Consider the following 21,911-nt stretch of genomic DNA (forward strand, 5'->3'; position numbering starts at 1 on the left):
ATTTCTTTCCAAACATTCTGTAACATTTATGGAAGACAATATTTTCCAAACTAGAGGCAAACTAGAGAGTACAGATTTTGGTCTTTCTCAAACTCTGCATCATTTCAAAAAGACAGAATGGTAAGGCAACACATATCATTTCAGGTGAAAAGCTTCTTGACGGATAAAAACCATGATAGGAAGGAAAGGATTGTGCACAGGGAGGTCCACTGACATTCTTCATGTGATGGGGGTCAGGTGTATACTGTATGTGCCGCCTCTTTGTCAGAGCAGTATCTGTCCCTACAAACATGTATACTGTAAGGCATCCAAGTCTTTTAAGTCTCTGCTCAACAACAGTCTTTAGACGCTGGCGCAGCGCTGGGATGGAGACGGGCATGGGGTTGTACAGACCAACTGGCTGTGAAAAGTGCTGTTGCCCTGGCGACCTGCAGCCGCCGCCATCTCCCCGCTGCCCAGCACGTCCGAGCAGAGCGACTCCACGGCGTCCAGCCTCTCGATCTGGACCAGGCGGGTCAGGAGGTCGGGGATGCTGTAGCCCGCCGTGCTCACCCTCTCGAAGAGCTGCAGGCCGTCGCTCATGCCACCGATCTCGTCGCGCTTCAGCCCGAAGCTCTCGGCCAGGTGCCTCCACGTCTTCACCACGGCCGCCTCGCTGCTGTAAGACGAGCTCAGCATGCGGCTGGCCTTCTCCAGACAGTCGAAAGGAAGCTCTGTGGGGCTCAAGCCTGCAGAGGGACAGGAGGGTTAGAGATGTCAGTATTACATGGACAGTCATTTACATCAAGATCCGTCATTTTTAGCCATGCTAGTGGTGTGATGTGAAGGGTATCAATCAGTCAGTTAATAGATGAACCATCTCGATCTAAACTGAATATCAAAACAAATAATGGATGGTTTGCAGTGAAATTTGGCGCAGGTATTCAAGTCCCCTGAGGATGTCCTTCGACTTTAGTTTAAAAAGTGTTGTTTCCAATACTTAGGAAAATACCTAAATACTTGCAAAACTCTGCTGCACATTGTGTTTACTGCAAATTATCAAATGTTAGCAAGCTAACACCCTACACTAAGATGGAGGACAGTTCTGAATTGTGTTGACTAGTGGAACAGTGTGAATAGTGAGGTCTTTCTAGGCCAGTTTAATTTCCTAAAGCGATTTTCTGAAGAATGGAAGTCATTATGATTTCTTACTTCAGCAGAGTTGATACAAAGATTTCATATTTAGTGTTAACAAGGTTAGATGTGCCCACAATAGTGGCAGTTATCAGTTCTTCATTAAAAGGCTTGGTGAGATGGATATTTGCATCTGTGTCAGCGCGACTTACCCTCTGTCACATTGCAGGCTCTGCCATACAGATCCAGGATCTTTTTCCTTCGACTCTGTAGCATCTGTGTGCAAAAAGCACACATTATGTTATTTCTAAGATCGTTTGCTGTTCATATATTTTTACTCTAGTAACGTCTTTAAAATATCTTCTTACCCCTGGTGTTTTATTGTTGTTGTTCAGTGCATTCATAGTGCTGATGTGGTTGGCGCTGGCAATGTGGTTGACTTTGCCAATGTGGTTGGGACTCTGGGTGTTATTGGGACTCTGGGTGTTATTGGCCTGTCCGTTGGCGTGGGCTGGGGCCCCATTGCAGGCTCGCTCCCGATCCAGGAGGCCCAGAGAGAGCAGGCAGAGGTCGGGCTTGTTGCCCAGGTTGACGAGGCAGGGGTTGGGGGTGTTGGTCTCGGCTGAGCCTTGCTTGTCAGACGCCGCCTCCTCGTCGCTGTCAATGCTACGACTCAACAGCTGCTCGTTCTCCGATGATGCATCATTTTCACTGCAAACACAAACACATATATTCAAATATATTGACATGTGCACATACGTACTTATAGGTATCCCATAAAACAGCTGTTTATCATTTAGGATCTCCTGCCAGTGTTTAGGTTTTCCTTTGTTCGGCGCATTGTAATCAGTTAGCTCTAAAGATGCTTGTGGGATGATTTGTGTTACCTTTGGAAAGAGCAGAGCGAGCTGTTTCACTGTTTGTAGTCATGTCTTCATGCTAACCCTTGATTTGTGCAACTCTCAAGGTTGTTCAGGGTAGGTATTGATTCAGAATAAATACGACATATTTTCTAACTGTTATACAATTACAAAGAAAACATTGAAATACTGTCCTCAGGTTACAAGGAAAATAATTATTAAATTGTTACTTTTTAGTATAAAATGTTTCAGTTAAATGTGTCCAGCTTCTGACAAAAATCTAAGAAAATAGATTTGAGATAAACCCCAAATACACTTTGTTGCCAGTTTATTGTTACCATAGTATTATAGCTAAAACTAAAACTGAAGCATTCAAATATAATTGGTCCTATGTTCATACAAGTTATACAGCTGTGCTTTGTCCACTGATTTGTATCAATGAGTGTAGGCTAAATATGATATCAGCTCTTAGTTTAACCAATACAATTCAACAGTAAACAGCCCCAGAAAAGTAAATACAGTGTTTTTCTGGCGAGAGTCACAGCTATTGCCCACAGGATGACTTGTGTCTTTGCAAACGTTGTCAAATGAAGATGATCTGGAGAATAATGCTGTTGTTGTTTCTAAGCTGTTCCTGTGATTGACTGAAATAGCCCTGCGTTTACAACATGATACCATGTAATATCATTTGATTACCTGGCCTCTTCCTCCCAACGCCTGCTCAGGATTTTCTCCCGAAAGCACCTTGTTGACAGAGATGCTCACAGAATGCCATTGTGTTCGCAGTCCCACACTATCTTTACGAGCACATACACACAAAATGGCATTGTTTCCCGGACATCCAACACCCACTCTGGCAGCTAAAGCAGTGAGTTAGCACATCCTCTGGCATGCTGCTATACCACACTGTGTATTGCTATTGGTGCCGAGGTGTGTGTGTCTGTGTGTATGTGTGCGTGTCTGTGTGTGTATTCCCCTTACTTGAACCATAAATTGAAACGGTGTATCAATCTAAGCATATTCACTGCGGGCACAACATTGAGCACAATGGCTCACTGTAGATTTGTGTGCAATATGCTATCATCTATTCCCACACTTCTCTTTGCACACTACCCATTAGTGCCTATAAAGCAGCATTGTCTGCACATAAAGGATGAGATGTATGCAGAAAAACGAAGGTGAGAAAACTGTCGTCTATTGTTGTCTGCCAGGACGAGCTTTCACCTAGTAGTGGTTTTAGGCGCAGCCTGGAACAAATATCCCTATCTGCTTAGACAACGTCCCCCTCTGTTCTTATCTCAGCGTCTGTTAGGCTTCAGGGCTCATCTAAGCTACCTCTACCCCCCCCCCCCCTTCCTCCTCACCCACCTCTTTGCCTGCTCCAAAGACACATAATAGCCTTCTGCTTCATTAAAAAACCAAAAAGAACCTCAACTGTACTTTGTTTAGCTATGCTTTTTACATGCCTTACACGCGCACACACACGCATACAAACACACACACGTACGACACAGCAAAAATATAGGCCAGCAGCAATGCTTCTACTACTGCAGTGACTTGTTCTGTGGTGGCTTAATTACGGGCAGATGCTGAAAAAATGATAAAAGCTTCTTTCTGTTGTGTAAAGCCTCTCTGACGCCACATTCAAGTGCCAACACACACATATAAACACACACACACACACACACACACACACACACACACACACACACACACACACACACACACACACACACACACACACACATAATACACACACAAAGATAAGGACCCACTGCTGTACATTAATGACATACATATCCCATAGTAGATTTCCCATATATTCAGTGTATGCACAGCTATGAAACATAACACACTCACAAACTTCAATGATGCATACATACACATAGTTATTGCAGACAGATATTATAAAATAAACCACACGTTCGCTTTAACTTCTTGATTGCACAATGTAATGGAACCAACAGTAATACCACTTTGAAACACTAGGGGGTAAAAGTTATCTGTAATATAATTAAGTGCACTGAACATATTAGCCCTTTTTCCTTTGTTTGGTGAACCATTTACTTCAAACCTCAGTATATACCGAGCATGTGGCTGGTGGTGAACATTATTAAGAACACACTCTAATAATGTATCAACTCCATCATTTCAAGACTTAGGTACTTCTTCTCTAACCTTAACCTGACAGAATAGGTCCTCTTTGTAATCTTAAAGCCTTGTGGAAGCTTTTTTTATGTCCCTTAAGTTTTCTTCACTTGCTCATATTATGCTTGATGTGAGTTTGTCTGCTTTTAGGCGTAAAGAGTAGCGGAGTGGTGAAGGAAGGTATGTGTGAATCAGACGTGTTGCTCACCTTTTTACTGTCTTCTGAGGAGCAGCCTTCAGTTTGTCAAACTCATCTTTCTCTGAGTAGATCACCACATTGTCTATAAAGGGAACAGAACAAGATATAGAGGGTTATTTTCTCACAATACAGACAATTCATAGTCATTCCAACACCTGGCATCATTTTGTAAACGAGAATATAATTACTTTTTTTATCTCACATGAGAGAAAGAAGTAACACTCCTTTTTGAAATGCAAGTGTTTATATAGGTTATATTATAGTAATACAAATAGTCTAACATTGAAAACATCTATTAATTCTGATCCAGTTGACTCTTGTTTTTTGCAAAAAGAGATTGCATCAAGCCTACATGTTTTAATAGATGTTTACAAAAGTAGAGTACTATTCAGAGTGGACTGTTGGTTGTGTATTTTTTGGTTAAACGGCACCTGCTGCTGAGTTGGGCAATGTGCGAGAGAAGTCTATGGGAAGATGAAAAGTACACCACATTGGAGGAGAGGGAAATAGTACAATATGTCAAATCTGACCCTTGGGGCTCTTTTTCTTTTATCACACAGTGAGACCGGATTAAACCTACATTTTAATAGATGTTGGCATGATTTTAGTACACTAAAGAGAAGTGGTTCCCGGGGCTAAAAGGATGTACACCTCGCACAAAGGAACTGCAGTCACAACAGTGTATAAAATGATTACAGTGGCTATTATGTTAAATTACACTTCTATCATGGACACTGATGGGAATAGACAGCATAATGAGTGAATGCCTAAGTGGAACAAATGCTGAGTGTGTGTGCCTGGGAGAGAAAGAGAGTGTGTGTGTGTGTGTGTGTGAATTTAAGCCTCTGTGTCTTTCATCCCACAGCCTTATTAACTCGGTGTCAACATGACTGACAGCTAGCTCCGGTAGAGCTCCAAGCAATGGGCTTCTCTCCCCCACACACACACACACACACACACACACACACACACACACACACACACACACACACACACACACACACACACACACACACACACACACACACACACACACACACACACACACACACACACACACACACACACACACACACACACACTACACACACTACACACACACACCAGGACTTAACAATGCAGGTATTTATTTTGTAATCATACTATAACTACAGTATTATGTTTTTTTTAGCGATTACATTATTAAGTCAGAAACCTCGTACCACATAATGTGTTTGTGGCCTCAGATACAGTCAAATGTGTGTGTGTGTATGCGTGTGTTTTTCAGCATCTGCACCACATGTGAGTGGTTAGTCAGTCAGTCAGTCAGTGTGGAAGTGAAATTGAACAGAGCATCATTGTCAGGAGAAATGGCGCCTAAAGCAACGTATGGCTTCAGCTTTGGAAGCTTCACATTCCACCACTATGTACTCATCATGCTGCGGGTCTGTCAACACACAAGCACTCACTTGCATTTGTATACATTATGCTACAAACCCTAAATATGCACATTAGTACTGGACCAACCCGCTAAGGCAACACTATTAACTTTGAGATGTGTTTTCAGTTTGCTGCATTAGTCAGTGTATTATGTTTAATATATGTAATGTAAAGCGCTTTGAGCATTTGGAAAACGCTAAAATAAATGTAATTAATTATTATTATTATAATATTAACATGAAGGGAAAGTTAGCTTAGTGTCTCATCATTCACACATCGAGGCTGCTCCAAATACTTTTCTGCCTGCAAAGAGTACAATTCTAGAGAAAACACTATTACACAGTGTGAAATTATTGCAAATATATAGCTTACAATCTTTGTTCAATAATATAATCAGTTGAGCCCCACAGAAAAGAGTTGGATAATACTTTTATAGTCATACTGTAAGCTCATCCCCGGATAACATTCAGTGTTCGGCTTAACGAATAAGACAGGCGCACAGATACCTGAATCCATGTTAGAGAGGATTTTGCTGCGTCAAATTACAGCGTTACTCTAATCACTGCTGGGTGTTTTCTGTTCATGCATGAATTAAATTGAGTAAATGATGTGCTGTGACGCTATTTTGTAGATAGTCATTAAAAAACATAATTATAGTAGGTTTTGTTACTATAACTATGTAGCTTAGTGTGTCTTTGTACTGTTTGGTGTGTATTTTTAAGTAGCTTGAACTGCATGTCTTAGCAAGTGTATATTTTGTAAGTTCTGCAATGTGCGAGAGAAGTTTATGGAAGTATAGAAATGATCAGTTTGTGACGTGTTTATTTTTACTTTACAGATATGAAAACACTGACAAAGTTGGAGCAAAAAACAGATGGTCTGCACATAAACAATCATTAAACTATTGTATGTGCATGCTTTACTTTTGATGTCAGTGTTTCTTGACAAGTACAAAAGAAATATCTTACACTATGTACTCCATATGAACCCAAGGAGGTTACTATATATTAACTACAGCTGCTTTTTTAGTACTGCTATAAGTGCTGTTGGCCTTAACTGTCGACCCTTGGTTTAAGAATGAACCAAAACATAATTATTTCTAGTCTCCTAAAACATATAATAGTGTTAGTCATTTCCTGCACTCGCCGACTAGTATGTTAGTTATTAAGGAGATTTTATTTATCTTGTTTTCTGAATCCTGGATTAAAGCCGTTGTCCCTGTGGCCATGTGTATGGCCAAAAATGTGGATGATGTTAGAAGGATATGAACAACAATATTACGTATGGTTCATGGAAAAAGCATATCCGGTAAACAATCCAAACCAGGATAAGGGTCACAACCAGGATACTAGGGTTGATGTAAACAAGACTCCCAATTATCAGGCCAGAAACACAGGCACTCCAAACAGCATGCGTGAGCTTATTAATGAGTAAATCAGTGTGTGTGTGTGTGTGTGTGTGTGTGTGTGTGTGTGTGTGTGTGTGTGTGTGTGTGTGTGTGTGTGTGTGTGTGTGTGTGTGTGTGTGTGTGTGTGTGTGTGTGTGTGTGTGTGAGTCAAGTCTCACCGGGGACATCTTTCTTGTCTTCCTGCTTGTTGGTCTGACCTTCCACTGTCTTCACAACTTGCCCTGAGCAGCATGCTGTAGAAACACACACATGAGGAACGTCATATAACACAATTTACAGATCCTCGAGTGTGTGTGTGTGTGTGTGTGTGTGTGTGTGTGTGTGTGTGTGTGTGTGTGTGTGTGTGTGTGTGTGTGTATGTGTGTGTGTGTGTGTGTGTGTGTGTGTGTGTGTGTGTGTGTGTGTGTGTGTGTGTGTGTGTGTGTGTGTGTGTGTGTGTGTGTGTGTGTGTGTGTGTGTGTGTGTGTGTGTGTGTGTGTGTGTGTGTGTGTGTATAAATATCTCTTACCCTGGCCACTTGGTTTGGCCTTCAGGATGTAAAACATGATGATGAGGACGATTGCGATGGCCATGATGAAAATAGTTGACATGGCGATAATGAGAGCTGTTGCTAGGTGACTTTGTCCGGTGGAATCTGAAACATGCAGGCATTGATGTAAAATCATATTAATTACAGGGGTGTGTGTGTGTAGTGTCTGTGTGTGTTTACCTTCTGGAAGGTGAGGGAACAAAGTAGTGCTGCCAGGGTCAATTGTAGTTTTTTCCTTTTGCACGCTGGTTGACATGCCTGTAAAACACAAGCAAACACATTCTTTGTTTATTAGTTTTGGATTAGTAAATATATTTATGTCCTACATAGGCTACTTGTATATCCATTGTAGCAAAACCTTAGCCACTATCACAGGGCTATGGGTTTAGATATGTCTCATAATTATTTGTGTGAACATAAAAATAATGTGTGTACCTACTTACCTACCTTCCTTTAGCGTATTTACAGATCCGTTTTACATCTGCAAATTTACTTGTGAGTTTGCAAATCTTTTAAATGCATTTGTGGATGGTGTTTTACATTTACAAATCACATATTTACACACATTATTTGTATGTTCACACAAATAATTACGAGACATATCTAAGCCCATACAGGGCTAACACACACAGTTTTGAATAAAGGACTTGTTTAAGTCTTTCAATTTGTGAAGACTAACATGAGAAAAATGATGCCACTTTCAGAGTTATATGAAGCTACCACCAGCAGCTTCATAGCTTAGCTCAGCTCAAAGACTGAATCCGCAGGGAAACAGCTAACCTCTCTCCGAAGTACAGATTAAAGATACAACATGTACATTACTAAGCTTTAGCTGTGCTTGTAGGCAGATTTAGATACCTTAGAACAGAGTCAGACTAGATGCTTCTCTATTTTCCAGCCTTTGTGCTAAGCTAAGCCAATGTTACATTACTGGCTACTGACAGCAGCTACATAGCCTATAGGTAGGCACATGAACATCAAACATATACTAGAAGGTGAATACATATTTTCCAAAAAGTAAAATGATTGCTTTAAAGTTCGATTAATGATGTACCACTTTCTTGTCGAGATGAACCAATACTGTATATCAGAAAGCTCGAAGGAGAAGGCACCAGAAATACTGTCAGTCTTTGACGTTTATCACTGGCATATCATAAAACATGCCATCTGTCACTGGTTATGGCATGTAAGCTTTGGCCTAGCATTTTATTGACTTTTATTCCCCCTAATAGTGTTCCATGACATCATTTTGAAAGCCGTTACATTTAATAAAAGCAAAGGAGCTTCTCTAACATCTGTCCTTAACTTTACCTCTCCCACCACAGTCAACAAACTCATGTTTTGGGAAGTTTGGATACAGGGCGGAAGCTACCCATCCAAATCTCTTTCTTTTTATTTTATTTTCCATGGCTCCCAATATCCCCCGCTGATTTTTCCCCTCTGTCTTCTTTTTTTGATTATTCGTGGAGTGTTTTTCCTCTTTCTTAATGGAGCTGTAAACGCCTGGCAGCTCATAAATCAGCGCTTTTAATCAGTCTTTGATTTCTCCAAGTTGATACACTGTGGACCTCTTTGGCATGTGCCTTGCTGCTTCCTGTGGGCTCAGCCTCATGTCATCTCACTCACACCACACACACACACACACACACACACACACACACACACACACACACACACACACACACACACACACACACACACACACACACACACACACACACACACACACACACACACACACACACACACACCACACACACACACACACACACACACACACACACACACACACGTGTTTACACTCTGGATAAGGATATGAGCCTGAACTGGAATTCTGTTTAGCCTCTTGCGGTTTCATCTCTTAATCATGTCTCGCAGGCTCAACTCACAGATAATTCTGCAATCTTGGGACTCGGCTCCAAACAAACTGTTCAAAAAAGAATCAAAAATAAATAAAATAATTTTTGTTTGAGCTAACAATTGTTAGCAGGGATGAATCGAAAGTTAGATTCTGATTCATACCTGTGTGAAAATGTGTTATGAAGCTATGCAACACTCTGTAAGAACAAATAAGATTCAATATGTGTTCTTACACATTTAACACGTTAGGATCTCTGTTCATAGTGAGTATAAGTATTTCAGTTTTTTGGCGCTCACTTGGAAATGGCTTAAAAAGTCAATTTAAAAAAAAGCAAAAATGGAAATTGAGCGACAGGCCCGCAGACCATCTGCCTTCCAAAGAGTAGCATTGGCGCAAGCAGTAACACGCTAATCATCTTTCTTTCTCATACCCACTGAAGTTTTAATTATCACAGACAGAGCGCGGCAGGAGCCAGGGTAATTTACAGATTACACGGCGAGTGTCAGCCTGCCTTCACCCTGAGCGAGGAGAACTCCCAGCTTTCAGCTACTTCTTTATTTACTGTTGGGGGCCCATCGTTTTAGGTTCTCTAACATCTAAAGAGGGTTTAATTCAAATGTACCACAGCCTGACTTACTACTACATTGGGAGAAATGTAGAATGCTCTCTGATTTTATCTTTCACCCACACTAATCAAACATTATTTTCAGAAATCCATACTTCTTTTACAGCTTATTGTCTGTATTGCATCTCCTCATAGTGGATTAATGTAACGGCGTTACCACCGACCTAGTTTGACAAACTGTCAGGCTCTTCTCGAAATAAATTATTTTACACTTGAGTAGTTGTACATTTGATATTTTATAAGATTAAAACTGTACTTTGAAAAAGAAGCAGCAGTCAACAGTAGGCTATATTAGCTTAGCTTAGCATAAGACTGGAAGCGGGGAAACCCTAGCCTTTCTAATGGTAACAAAAATACCCTAACAGAAACACTTGCATGATAACATGTTAAACTGTATCTTGTTAGTTTAAACTATACCAAACCAAAGTATAAATGAGAACTATTTACCTTCAGTCAAAGCCAGGCTACATGTTGTAAGTGTTTTTGCTAAGCTAAGCTAACCCAGCTGCTAGGTGTAGCCGTAGGCCCACTGTATTTTGATCAGATGGATGATAGTTGTTTCAATCTAATGCTCAGTATAGGGAATAAGTTATTTCTCCAGACATCCATTTATTCCTTTCAAACAAGCAACTTGAATATTTGTCAGGACAAGAATTTGCAAGTTCCAAATCAATTTCAATATGAATATAACATATAATCACTTGTGACACTTGTTGTGTTACATCATCATATGTCTCTTGTTTGCACTTCTTCACAGCATCAATTAATCACTCATAACTACGCCTGAGAGGAGGAATTAGGACACTGTTGAAAAGCAAGTGTCTATTCGCACACACACACACACACACACACACACACACACACACACACACACACACACACACACACACACACACACACACACACACACACACACACACACACACACACACACACACACACACACACACACACACACACAGACAGACAGACAGACAGACAGACAGACAGACAGACAGACAGACAGACAGACGCACACGCGCAGACACACACATATATTCCTGCTCCTACTTCTTACCCTCTCCTCTGCAGGCCTGGGCTGCTTTTTGTCTTTAAAAACACACTCATTAAATATGACACAATAACAATACCATTCATTTCCTGCCTCTTCAATTACACTGACAGGGGGTTTATAGCAAATGATTGGCCCATAAATATCATTCCCATAGCAGTTTAAATCAGTAGGGTACAAAAACACTATTGTTTTACTAAATGTGATCAATCCGTCACAATGCCCTCTGCGGACAAACAAACAGTGGACAGAGAATATCTCCCTCCAGATATGCAATACATACGTATAATATGATATATAGACAGATATATAGTATGGAAAATTAGAAAATGCGAGAATAGAGGTCTACTAATTTCAGCACCTCTGAAAGACTATTTTCAATTGTTACAAATATTTCATTTTAAAATTGTTTTGAGTGGCCACTTTTAGACCTGAAAGACCCTTAACTACAGCATCTAATACTATTCTATAATTGATGTCTAATTTTCAAATGTTATGGTGCATTTAACTATAGCTCAGGCTCTTTAAAACAGGGCAGAAGATATGAATAATTACTTTTTTTTCATTATTCAGAGTGTCCTAAAAAGAAAGAGAAAGTTTCAGAACGACTTCCTTTAAATTCCTTTACGTACAAATGTTGTATTGACTATACGAAATAAAAATCCATTGGGAAAAACTACTCTTTCTCAGCGGTACCACTGAAAATGGTTTATTTTAACATGGAACAAGAAAATAAGATCTGAAACATGTTGTGCCTATCTAAAACAAATCAAATAGTAGGCTTACTAGCTTATACACGCTAAAGCAACTAAAATGTCTCACCAGCAAAATACCTCGTCAGTTAAATGCCATTTTATGTTTCATTACTATACGATACATTTATTATCATTATAGTATTACTATTTCGGCGATTAGATAAAATATAAATTATATTTGATGCAACTTTAGTTACATTTCTATGACTTTTCCAAAACTTTGGGAAAAATATTGTTTTTCATAACTTTTCCAGGGCCCGGAATTAGCATTTTGAATTTCCATGACTTTTCCAGGTTTTTAATGACCGTAAGAACCCTGCTTGTAATAAATGATGATACCAATTCATGATTAAAATGATGTATTCTGACAAACCAAAAAATAGTAGGTTGTAACCCTTTTTTGCTTCCTACAGTTTTGCAATGTACGGCATCACATTTGCCTACAACTTGTATCATATGTATGGTGTCAATATTATCATTGCATTACCCTAACCATTAAATATCACAAAGTTATTTTTGCACGACTGCAACTTGACAATTTTATCGCCAGAGGCTGATAGTGGCTGGTAGATGGAAAATGGAGACAACTTCTGGTAAATGTTATCATCCAAAGACACGCAAACACACACACACACACACACACACACACACACACACACACACACACACACACACACACACACACACACACACACACACACACACACACACACACACACACACACACACACACACACACACACACACACACACACACAAATGCATGTACACACAGTGTCAGGTATGCAGGGTAATCAGTGAGGTTATGGATAATGTGCCAAACACCCCTCAACAGAGATGCAGGAACACCGTCCCCTTTTCTTTCCTATTATTATAAAGAGAACTTTAATGTTTAGTATCTTTGAGACCAGCGGAAACCAGGTTATATTGGGACACAGATAGCTGTGAAGATAAATGTGAAAAAGGGGGAATTCATAGTTGAAAAGAGAATACAAGGTTGTTTGTAGGAAAGGTTGAGAGCCAGCGGAAGGAAGGGGAGGGAGAAATTATAAAGTGAGGAGGAAGGTCTTACATTCTTTGGTGTTGCGTGGTGCGTTCTGGCAGGAGTGGCAAACCATCCCATAGAGGTTTCTGGGTCTGGTCTCCAGCATGAAAAACCTGGGAGAGATAATATACATGAGTTTAAACCAGCAAACTTTTAGACTGTAAAATTAGGCTCCACAAGACTATTACACTTCCCGGAGACAAACCAGCTGATATAAAGGAGAACATCTTGAAATAAAATCAGTTTTAAACTCATAAAGCACTATCAGCAAGCACAGCAGGTGTGTATACTGCATGCAAGCTCCCTTCCTTCCAGACATATTATCCTATACCTACATGGTGATAAGTACGGGGAAGCAGCTGAGGTGAAAAGTTTGCCTCAGTGAAGAAATGAACATAATTGATGCCCCGAAGGCACCTAAAGGTGGCTTGGTACATATTATCGCCCTGAGTCATGAAGCGTCTATTAGAGGAAAGGGGAGAGGTCTGTGAATGACTCGCGTTGGTATTAAATCATTTAGCTGAGAAAACATGAGCAGAAATTATTAGAGTATACATAATGTATGCAGCAAACAGGTTCAAACGGAGGCCTTTTTATTATGTGGACTTAGTCCGATAATCGGAATCGATTGTGTGCTTTAACTATTAATAACTATGCACATTAACACAGGTATATGAGCAATTTGTTTTTTAAGGGTTAGGGGTTTCTGTAAATGTAAGCAACATTTTCTCAGATTATAGTATTTTATTCTAAATCGCTTGTTGTGTGATGATGTGTATAATAATGCAAAGAAATGCTGCTTTTATTATATTTCTAAATTGTAGTTAACCCTTGCAAGGATAGAAAATGAAATGAATAGCGACAAAAGTACACAAACAAAACATGGCAGTTATTTACAGGCAGTTCATTACATGGATCTTCTACAACTTATATCAAATGAACTTAAAAAAAAAATAAAACAGAAAAAAGAAATCAGGACATTTTCCAGAGTAATCATTGTTATCACTGCTAGTGATGTACTGTTATGTATTAGACATTATTAATAAATCATAGATAGTAATACACTCCATCTGTATTTATTGCCTACTGATGACTAATACAAATTAATCATTTTGATGTTACTTTCAAGGAAAGTATAAATATTTCCGTCACAACAGAATCATGCTTATTTTCCTGCAGGTCTTTTTCTCTGCTGAGATACAGACTTTAAGTGAGCTGTTTCAATACTGTTGAGGCGTGTTCTGTTCTGCACCCAACGGGTATAGACTCTGCTTCACTCATACATTCAGTTCAGAGCATACTGTACAGACGCGGAAGTAGACGTGACTAAACTCTGTGTTCCTGAGCAAAAGCAAAAACATCCTGTCGTGCAGAAGGACTCGAGAAGACAGCAAGACAGCATGCACACCACTGACAGGAGGAGGAATCATCAATCTGTGATATTTATGCCAATTCCTTCAGGACTTACTCAATTTTGTTCTGCCCACATTCAATCATAGATATCAAAGTATCATAGTCATAAAAACAGTTTTCATCATACCACACAGCATGAGATTCAAAACAGACTTTTAACATGTTAAATGCTGTAAGAATGTTTGGTGTCGACAAACAAGTCAATATGAAGAGAGGCAGAAAAAGGGGGAATGATGGGAAGGTCGTGCAAGCAAGAGGGACAGAAAGGTCTGGTAATGTTTAAACATCCCTAATTGACTTATTATTTTAACTAACGTAGGAGGGTTGCATCCCCAGCTGTCATTTGCAAATTAGGAAAATAAGATTTATAGTGTGTTTTCATACAAAGGGAGGGAATGCATTCAAATGAAGACAACAGGGTGGTCTAGTCATTTCAACTCATATTTTCAGATTTGATGAGTCATACTATGAACATAATAAAGTACATCTCTGTGATTCAGTGTTTAGTGCTAACATCCTTAATCTGTAAAATGTTTCCATTAATGTAAAAAACAGAGTGTGTCCCTATTTTATTTTTTGCACACACACGGGGCACATCCATCACAACACATAATCAATAGTTTGACAATATTCCAGTGATCTATAGGTGGCAGTAACGTTACAAAAAAGGCCGTCGTGCCCCCAGGAAAAGGCAGTGAGATAAAAGAATAGTTCTACAGCAGGTAAACATTGATTTTACCATAGCAAATTTGAAATGGGTTTTCAGTTGATTTATTAGAAAGAGACATGCATTTAACACCTTTTTCTAAGTAAGTCTGAACCTAAATGTGAACAGAATCCTGCAAGTTGCTTAAGTGCCATATTTGTTTCAATTCAGTACTGTGTAGTAATCGCTTGATACCTTTTTGTTCTTTGCAAATAGGTTTTGAATCCTGTGTGTGTGTGTGTGTCATTTACCCAGTCAAACAGGGTCCACACTCGGCATCGCTGTCTGGAGTTCCCGCTGCTCTCACAGTGGCTTTGTAGAGAGCGTCACAGTCCTTATGGCGTCTGCAGATCTCATACTTCCCTTTGGAATATTTCCCATGCGAGCACGGCACACAGGCAAAGTCCTCATCCTTCACACCGTAGCCACAACTCTGAAAAACACACATGTTCATAGATTTGGTTAATGTTCCTCTCCTGGTGTACATTAGATAATGACATTTCAAACTAAATTCAACATTCCACAGATCAATAAGATGACCAGCTTATCGTTGTGTCTTCTAGGATCGATCTCATCTCTGTGTTTATTCCTTAAAGAGAAGACTACAGACCACACACACAAATAGAAAAAAACCTACCCTCCTTTTGGCTTCCTCTCTTTCATCTTCCATTTCCCTTTCACTTTCATCTCTGTATAAAAACAACTCTCTGCCTCTTAGCTTTGGGCTACAGTGGAAAGACTCTCAGAGAAATCCAATATGTCTTCCCTTCTGTTTAACGTCCGTGAGTCTCGGTGTGATTGTTTGATATGAAACTTTGACTCAGCTATTGGCAGGATCTTGTCACTTATGGTTAAATCTAGCTTTGGATCTTTTTCTTTCAAACAGTATGGCTGCAGTGTTGCTTCTGGTCCTTTTCTTCATTTCATTTCATTTCAAACCTTTATTTATCCAGGTGTATCCCTTGAGATCATTGATCTCTTTTTCAAGGGAGACCTGCTCAAGTAGGTTCCACATGAAACATAAAACTACATTTATGAATTAAAATTCCAATTGAAAGCTTCTTTCCTTTCAAAGCAAATGTGTCACCTCTTTGAAACTGGTGTATCATAAATGGAGGAGGAAAGGAGGAAGAAACCTAGGATTTATAACAAGCAGGAACATTTCTGGCATGTGTTTCCTTTATTTTGAAACTTGACAGTGAGTGGACATTAAGGTGATGACATGCAACAAAGGTCCCAAGTGAAATCGAGCCGGGAAAAGTTGCGGTAAATCTTAAAAAAGATCCCCCCAGGGAGCCTACCCTCAATATCAAGCAGCTTCCACATCATGCGAGTTGACATGAAACTTCAATACCTGATTCTTTAATGTGTCACCACTTCGCCATCCCTTTCATCACTTGGAAAAATATGTTTGACCCAATGTTTATGTTAATAAACTAGCGTGCAAATCACACGCAATCTGGGTACGAGATGCACTTTAAAGCGTCCTTGGATGTCTTCTGTGATGTCTACTGTATGTGTGCGTTAGTGTGCCTGATCACATACTTTCTGAAGTCTCTGTTGTGAGAAATAACCCTGTGGTTATCTCATGATTAAAAGGGTGTCAAGACACACATGCAGGGAAAGCAGAAGAAAAGAACACATGAATTACAGACTGTGGATCAGACAGCCAGGGGGAAGTGCAAAGGGGACTCTCATCGCTCTGATTAAACTCCTCTCTTCTCTCATGTTTCACAAAGCTAAATGACTATGACAGAGCTCTGTGCTCATCAGACTCTCTTCTCTGGCAGGGATGTTTTGCAACTTCTAACACGGTTGGGCATTCTTACTACAGTACAAGCACACGTTATGTTAGTGAACACAAGGCAGGAAGCAGGAAAGGAAGGAAAAAACAACCCAACTCAGTTGGAACAATCATGATGTGTTTATGCTGTGGTGAGGGGAAAGGACGGAAGAAAGGCTTTATGGTGTTTTCATCATTCCCATTGAAGGGTGTGTGTTTTTTTTTTGTGTGGCTTGATGATAATGTGAGTAATGTTTGGACAGTCTCTCCACTTAAAGAGTACAATACCCCAGAATCTACAGGATGGACTGTCGGCTCCACTTTTTTCTGTCCTTTTTAGTCTATTATCTGTTTTCATCTTCGTTCTTTAATAACCTTAATGGTGTCTTAATGTTTCATTCAGAGCCACCTTCAGGTCAAAATTGTTGATTATAACGATACTACTTTACTAACTTAAGGATAAGTTGAAAAATAAAGTAGAAAGAAAGTGAGGTCAAAGAAAAGTATTTCTGTGTTTGAGAGTCAGAGCTAAACATTTCAGATGTGTGTATCTCACACTGCACTGTACATTTTATTCATGTACCTTTTGTTATTCATGTTTTATTATCTTTGCTTTTAAATTAGTGTTTTTAAATGCCATTTTATAATATGTGTCTTAATGCTCTTAATGTCTTTCATTTTTGTAAAGCACTTTGAATTGTCTTGTGTTGAAAGGTGCTATATAAATAAACTTGCCTTGCTTTTATGAGCTGCTTACATAACTACACGTTGAAGCTCGTTTATTGAGGGTTTATAAAATCTTGTGATTTTTAAAAACTGTAAATGCCAGTTTATATAACTTCACATTATTATTACTTTATTATTATTTGAGCTATTACTCAACTTCTATTTTAACTTTTAAGAACCATAACCCTAGCACATTATTTAGATAAATGTAAGTATTTATAGTGGTAATACTCCACGATTGCAACAGATTATCAATCCGCATTCTAACCAATGCAAATCATAATGCATGAAAATATGCACTTACCAAGTGGCTGCACCCTTATTATTTACACAAACTTTAATTCCTCCTTGTTGCCCTTGAGTGCGCATGTCTCTCTGGGGAGGGTGTGGCACCCCGGGGTGCCAACTGAAGCATTTACCTTGACTCTGTTTTCTTTGGCTGTCTGCAGTCTGACTGACGGAGGCTGAGGCTGTGTGACTACTGCAAGTCTTTCACTGTGATGCATGCCTTCACATCCAAGTCAATGGGAGCAATAAACCATGAGAAATTGTTCATTTGAATTTAGGCACTGTTCACTGTGCAGCTATGTTGACGCTGCTGTGTGTGCGTGTGTGTGTGTGAGAGTTGTGGGTGGTCTGAACAGAACAGGTTCATAAAGTCAGATTTTATGCTATTTCTCATTTTCAAGTGGTCATAATTTGATGTTAAATGTGCAGCGTGTGTGTGTTTGAGTGTGTGTGTGTCTTACCATATGCGGCTCCTGTCCTGCCTGGCACTGAGGGCAGGCCTGGCAGCTGTTGCTGGTCTGATTGAAGAACTCATACTCTCCACAGCTGGAATACTCAGCACTGGCAAACATACAACACACCTGGAGGGGCAGAGAGGGGGGAGAAGGGAGACAGAGGGGGAGAGGGGAGAGGGGGGAGAAGGGAGACAGAGGGGGAGAGGGGGAGAGGGGGGAGAGGTACACATTAGGGTCAAATATTTGTATAAGTGCGAAAAATAAATGCTTCTAGGTCCATTATGGAAAACAGGGTTGTTTGTATCCATTTCTGTATAATTCATCCTTTCATTAGAGATTAAATAAATATAATAATAATAATAATTGAATAATATTCAAATTAAATTAGTAAACACAGAAAGACATTTACTTTTTTACATCACATTCCTAAAGAAGTTTTAAGCTATTGCTAACTATTCTCAGCAAAATATAAAACACAAACATGTTCTATTATCTGTATTAAGAGAGTAATTTGTCTTCAATATAATAATGTACATTTGTCTGAGCAATAGATCAACAGTGCTGAAACCAACAATTCATTTTGCTTAGTAACTTTAATTATTTTATTTAACATCATTAATCCTCTCAGTAAAATGGGGACGTTTTGAAATGACGGCAGCAGATAATCACTACACTGGGTGATGGCTGATTCATTTAGTAATATTAACTGGCTAAGAATCAACAACAGACTAAGTGTCAGAATGCAATAAAAACAACCATCACATCCATACTAATGTTCATGTTCACTGTGAAGGAGGTAGAACATGAGCTCTTGAGTCATCTTCATCTGTGACTCGGATTAGTGGAGACCACTTTTTGGCTCTGTAAGCATGTGTGTGCGTGTGTGTTTGTACATCAGTATTTGCTTGTTTGTCTATGTACTGTGTGTGTATCTTTGTGTGTGTGTTTGTGTGTGTGGCATTGTGGCTCATTGTAATAAGTAGCAGCTGGAATGTATAGTTTTACTAGCACACATTGTTCTTTTCCAAACAAACTAACTGACTTTTAGAAATCATCTGCAGTCCAGAAAAGGATGGAGGCAACGCGTGGATGACTAACTCTCCATCTTCTCTGCGTTGTTTAAAAAACATCTCCCTCTCTTTTCTCTTCCTCTTAACCATCTCATGACAGCAGACATTATGCAGTGTTTGAGTAAATACACACATTCAAACTGTTTGTGTATGTTAGGGGTTTGTATTGAACCCAATCATCTCAGGCCAAGTCATCTTAATGTAATCTCACACCTGATTGAAAATGACCTGACCTTTACGCCACACTCCTGATGCATGGTTAGTGCAACACACGCTGCAAGCCAAACAACTCTACAACACCACCTGCCACTCTTCTTTGTGAGTACGTCACACATGTATGGGTCACTGCCGGTATTGAGCAGGCATTGTGTGCCTAAGCATTCACTGAACTCAGTACTTAGGTTCTGAACAAAACTGCATCAATTCTCTTTTTGACAACGTTTTTCCAAAACTGGAAAAACTATTTCCTGTCAACTCAATTCCCCAATTCTTTGATGATATGGTTGAAATATGCCAACAATAATACTATTACCGTACTTGTAATAACTTAACCCATAAGATTTCATTATATATTTCGCAGAGTAGTTAAACACTATTTTTTGTATGTGAAATCTTACGATGTCGTGTTCTTCAAAGTAAAGGCGTAGAAATATAAGCACTCCATACCAGTTCCTTTATTTTGTGCATTGGGAACAAGATGGCGCCGGTGATGATGGCTGCTGTGTCCTTTGCTCCTCTCCAACTCTGCCTTTTTTCCCTTTATTTTATTTTGTATTTTTGTATTTTATTATATATGTTGTATTGTTGAAGGAGCTCAGTTCAGAATAATTGCATTGCCATGTTTACACTGTAGCTTTGTGCATATGACAAAAAAACCTTTGAATTGGTACAGTAGTTGAGTGACTTACAATAGGGCCACGTTTAAATCAAATGTTAGTCATTTGTCATTGTCATACTATTCCCCAAGATATAAAGTGAGTCCAATGACACCACTTAGTAGTGTAGTAAACCAACACCATGAACTGAATCCAAACATCTCTTCCCTCCTGCATGTACAGATAGTGACTGATGAGGGGTAAGGGTGAGGAGCCTGATGGGAACTCTGCCAGTGAGTTTCAACATCAAAACAGACAGAGAGTCTCTAGATTCCCGGTCCGATTACAAAGATATATCTGTTCTCTAAAAAAAGCTCTCAGGTTGAATAATTGGTACGAGTGCTGCAAAGTTGTGCAAGCTGCTGACATGAGAGAACACAAGTCTGGATGACGCAGTGCAGAGAGTTGAGTCAATCGTGACTGTGATCCATACCCATGGAATAGTGGGAGTTCTGAGGATAACTGATATAGGATGATGGTTTTTGATAGTATTTAAAAGAGGACGACGGTATGGAAGTAAAATCAAAGTAAACATGAATTAACATTAGGATTGGGAATTAATGAGAAAACCAAAAGGAATCAAAAGGAGGATTACAGTTGAAGGACAGAGGAAATAAAGAGGAAGATAAAGAAAACAAATGTTTAAAATAAAAAAACGTACCAATAATGAGGACAGAAAGATGGATTTCTTCTGACTTCTTCTCTCTGACATGTCTGCGTCTTCTTTCTGGGGACCAGGAGAGAAAGATAGAGAAATGGTCATTCATTGTTATGCAAACATTTCCTGCAACCAATCTCCCGCACCAAACGTCATTTACGAAACAGCAAAGTCACGAATCTGAGGAAATTCCTGCCCGCAGTCGTGCTGTCAGTGGGCACGATGTGTGTGTGGCCCAGATGAGTTCAGTGTCCCGTTAGCATCACGTCATCGCCCATAAACAAGTAATAGCAACAGAACAGCCCATGGCATTCCTCTGGCTCATAACTGCGAGCACACATCACCGTTGGCTAACCTCTGCCTCAATAAAAGAAAGGTGATATCACATAATAATTATCTGTCTCTTTATTCATTCCTCTCATGCACTCAGAGTTTTTTTTCAGATTTTCATACTTAGTTAAAACGCCAGTAGCTTAAAGTTTCCCATCAGCTTGAAACTCTATTCCAGCTGCATCAAAATAAATATAAAGAAAAAAAAGCTACTTCACGTTCGTAACACACACAAACCTGGCAGTGTTGCTGAAATGGGCGTTGGGTAAACAGTCATTTTCAGATGGTGTGTTTGTTTTATTATGTATGAAATGAAGGTTAGAGGTTGATGTGTGGTATAATGCTAGCAGTACTTCATAAAGCCTGTGTATTTTTCATGTGAAGAAAGATATATGTTTTATGTTTGTGTGGGTGAATGTGTAACTTTGTTTATTTCTGCAAGCTGGTGCCTGTGATTGTATTTACTGTGTTTGTCCCGCCTGGGTCTGAGAGGAGGGTGAGGCGTACATGTGCTGCTGTGTGTGTGTGTGTGTGTGGGTGTTTGTGCGAGTGTAAATAATGCCGTCACTGTAATTGAATGGATATGTGTTGGCT

General features: G+C 39.6%; 1 protein-coding gene across 1 annotated transcript; it reads right to left on the minus strand.

Annotated features, from left to right (window-relative positions):
* edar (ectodysplasin A receptor) lies at positions 1–21,047 on the minus strand. Its single transcript, XM_034110523.2, has 11 exons — positions 20,991–21,047; positions 18,391–18,510; positions 15,384–15,565; positions 13,041–13,126; positions 7,857–7,934; positions 7,656–7,781; positions 7,306–7,380; positions 4,330–4,402; positions 1,482–1,824; positions 1,326–1,389; positions 1–728 (listed from the first exon to the last, which is right to left on the minus strand). Exons 1-11 carry the CDS (start codon positions 21,039–21,041, stop codon positions 343–345), a joined length of 1,584 nt encoding a protein of 527 aa, XP_033966414.1. The 5' UTR covers positions 21,042–21,047; the 3' UTR covers positions 1–342.
* Between the last annotated feature and the right edge of the window lie 864 nt (positions 21,048–21,911).

This window comes from Pseudochaenichthys georgianus, chromosome 21 (genome assembly GCF_902827115.2).
Source record: "Pseudochaenichthys georgianus chromosome 21, fPseGeo1.2, whole genome shotgun sequence".
NCBI lineage: Eukaryota > Metazoa > Chordata > Actinopteri > Perciformes > Channichthyidae > Pseudochaenichthys > Pseudochaenichthys georgianus.